Raw genomic sequence first — 1,787 nt, 5'->3', positions numbered from 1 at the left:
TGTTCTTCCCTTCGTTTTTTTCTTTTTCAGTAAAAAGTAGGATTTGATACTTTACAAAATCAAAAACCAGTTTTCATTGAGTAAATTTCAACTCATGCTGAACCCACGTGTGTCAAATTCTCCCGGGGTTAATTAGTTACTTAGGCCGGGGTAGCCGCGGGAGCAGGGCTGCGCTGAGCGGGCGGGGCTGAGGGGCATGCGCGCCAGGCGCGGAGCCGGGGGCGTCAGTGGTGACGTTTCCTCTCATCCCCAGGGCTGGGGCCGGACAAGCCGCCCGTCCTCCAGGACCACCGCTGGCTCTAGCCAGCATCTTCCGGACTGCCTTCTGTCAGAGAGGCCAGCAGAGCTGCCGTTCTTCCGGTGCCGGCCCTGCCCTGAGTGAGGCGTGTCCAGCAGAGATGGCACAGGTGACAAAATCCCAAACCTTCCAAGCTTATCTGCCAAACTGCCATCGCACATATAGCTGTCTCCACTGCAGGGCCCACCTGGCCAAGCACGACGAGCTCATCTCCAAATGCTTCCAGGGATGCCAGGGCAGTGCCTACCTCTTCAGTTTTGTGGTGAACGTGAGCTGCGGTCCAGCGGAGGAGCGTGTCCTGATCACAGGCTTGCACGCCGTCTCGGACATTTACTGTGAAAACTGCAAAACCACCCTGGGCTGGAAATACGAACATGCCTTTGAGAGCAGTCAGAAATATAAGGAAGGAAAATGTATCATTGAGCTCGCCCACAGGATCAAGGACAAGGGCTGGGAGTAGCGCAGCGCGAGCCTGCTGGTGCCGCCTGCCCTGTGCCTAGCGGGATCTGTGGTGGCAAAGAAAGATCACTTCCTGGGCGCCCTCATTCGCAGATGCTGCGGGACGCTCCCGGCGCCCATGGCGCCCCCACCCCTGGCGGCCAGGCCAGGCCCATCCTTCAGGCTGTTAGTCATTGAATTCTTGTCATTAAAGGCTCAGCTCAATGTCACCTCATTTGTTATCCCTTCTCTTAGCACCCACATTAAATTAGTGTAAGTACACACACACACACACATACACACACATGCAGTGCCCCTGGTCATTTATTATATATTTTATTTTTTCTGAGCATCTACCATTATCTGAAATGATCTTTTGTTATAAGTGTATTATTTCCCTCCCCATTCAGAATGAAAACTCCACTAAGTAGAGGAAGGATTTTTACCTTCTCCCCCTCTCAATGCTGTACCCCTACCCTCTCTGAGAGTGTCGCATACTTAATAGGAACCCAACACATATTTGTTGAGTGAATGAATAAACCAATTCTAGGTGATAGTGGTGACAGAAAGTGGCAGATGCCATGGATATTTTTAATAGTCAGATGCCAGATTGATGCTACCAAAATGTGTACAACATTATGATTCTGAGCATAGATACGAGGCCCAATTGCCTCCAAAAATCTAAAAGCAAGGGAAAGAAAGTTAACGTATTAAAACCTTAAGGTGATCCTTGAACCATATGCACATCTTCCATCTCTTCCTCTTCTTTGGGGTCTGTCTCTGTTTCTCTATTCCATTTCTTTCATTTACTCATTTATTGTCATTTTTCTATTTCTGCCTCTTTAATTCCCACAATTTCCACCTCACACACTTGTTTCAGCTCTCCTTGTCATTAAAGATTTTGCTGGATTATTCCTAGAAACCATTACTTGTATACTCCACCCTTCCAATTCATAATGATAAATCCTATTTCTGGAGTACAGTGCATCGCTTGGAGGGTTGACCAATATTATTAATTTAGAGATTCCAAATATTCATAATTTCAGAAAGC

The 1,787-nt window shown here is 47.8% G+C and overlaps 1 protein-coding gene across 1 annotated transcript; it reads left to right on the top strand.

The window, feature by feature from the left end:
- The first annotated feature begins 398 nt into the window (after positions 1 to 398).
- LOC101646495 (protein yippee-like 1) lies at positions 399 to 758 on the top strand. Its single transcript, XM_045298529.1, has one exon. The coding sequence runs from the start codon at positions 399 to 401 to the stop codon at positions 756 to 758; it is 360 nt and encodes a 119-aa protein (XP_045154464.1).
- Positions 759 to 1,787: the final 1,029 nt, after the last annotated feature.

The sequence above is a fragment of the Echinops telfairi genome, unplaced genomic scaffold (assembly GCF_000313985.2).
Source record: "Echinops telfairi isolate 266 unplaced genomic scaffold, ASM31398v2 ScPeMD7_7427;HRSCAF=8465, whole genome shotgun sequence".
Taxonomy (NCBI): domain Eukaryota; kingdom Metazoa; phylum Chordata; class Mammalia; order Afrosoricida; family Tenrecidae; genus Echinops; species Echinops telfairi.
Note: the sequence above shows the minus strand (reverse complement) of the source record. Positions and strands in the feature narration are given on the sequence as shown.

What these genes read in the sequence shown, in the direction of transcription:
- LOC101646495 (XM_045298529.1), top strand. Translation starts at nt 399, where the DNA reads ATGGCACAGGTGACAAAATCCCAAACCTTCCAAGCTTATCTGCCAAAC.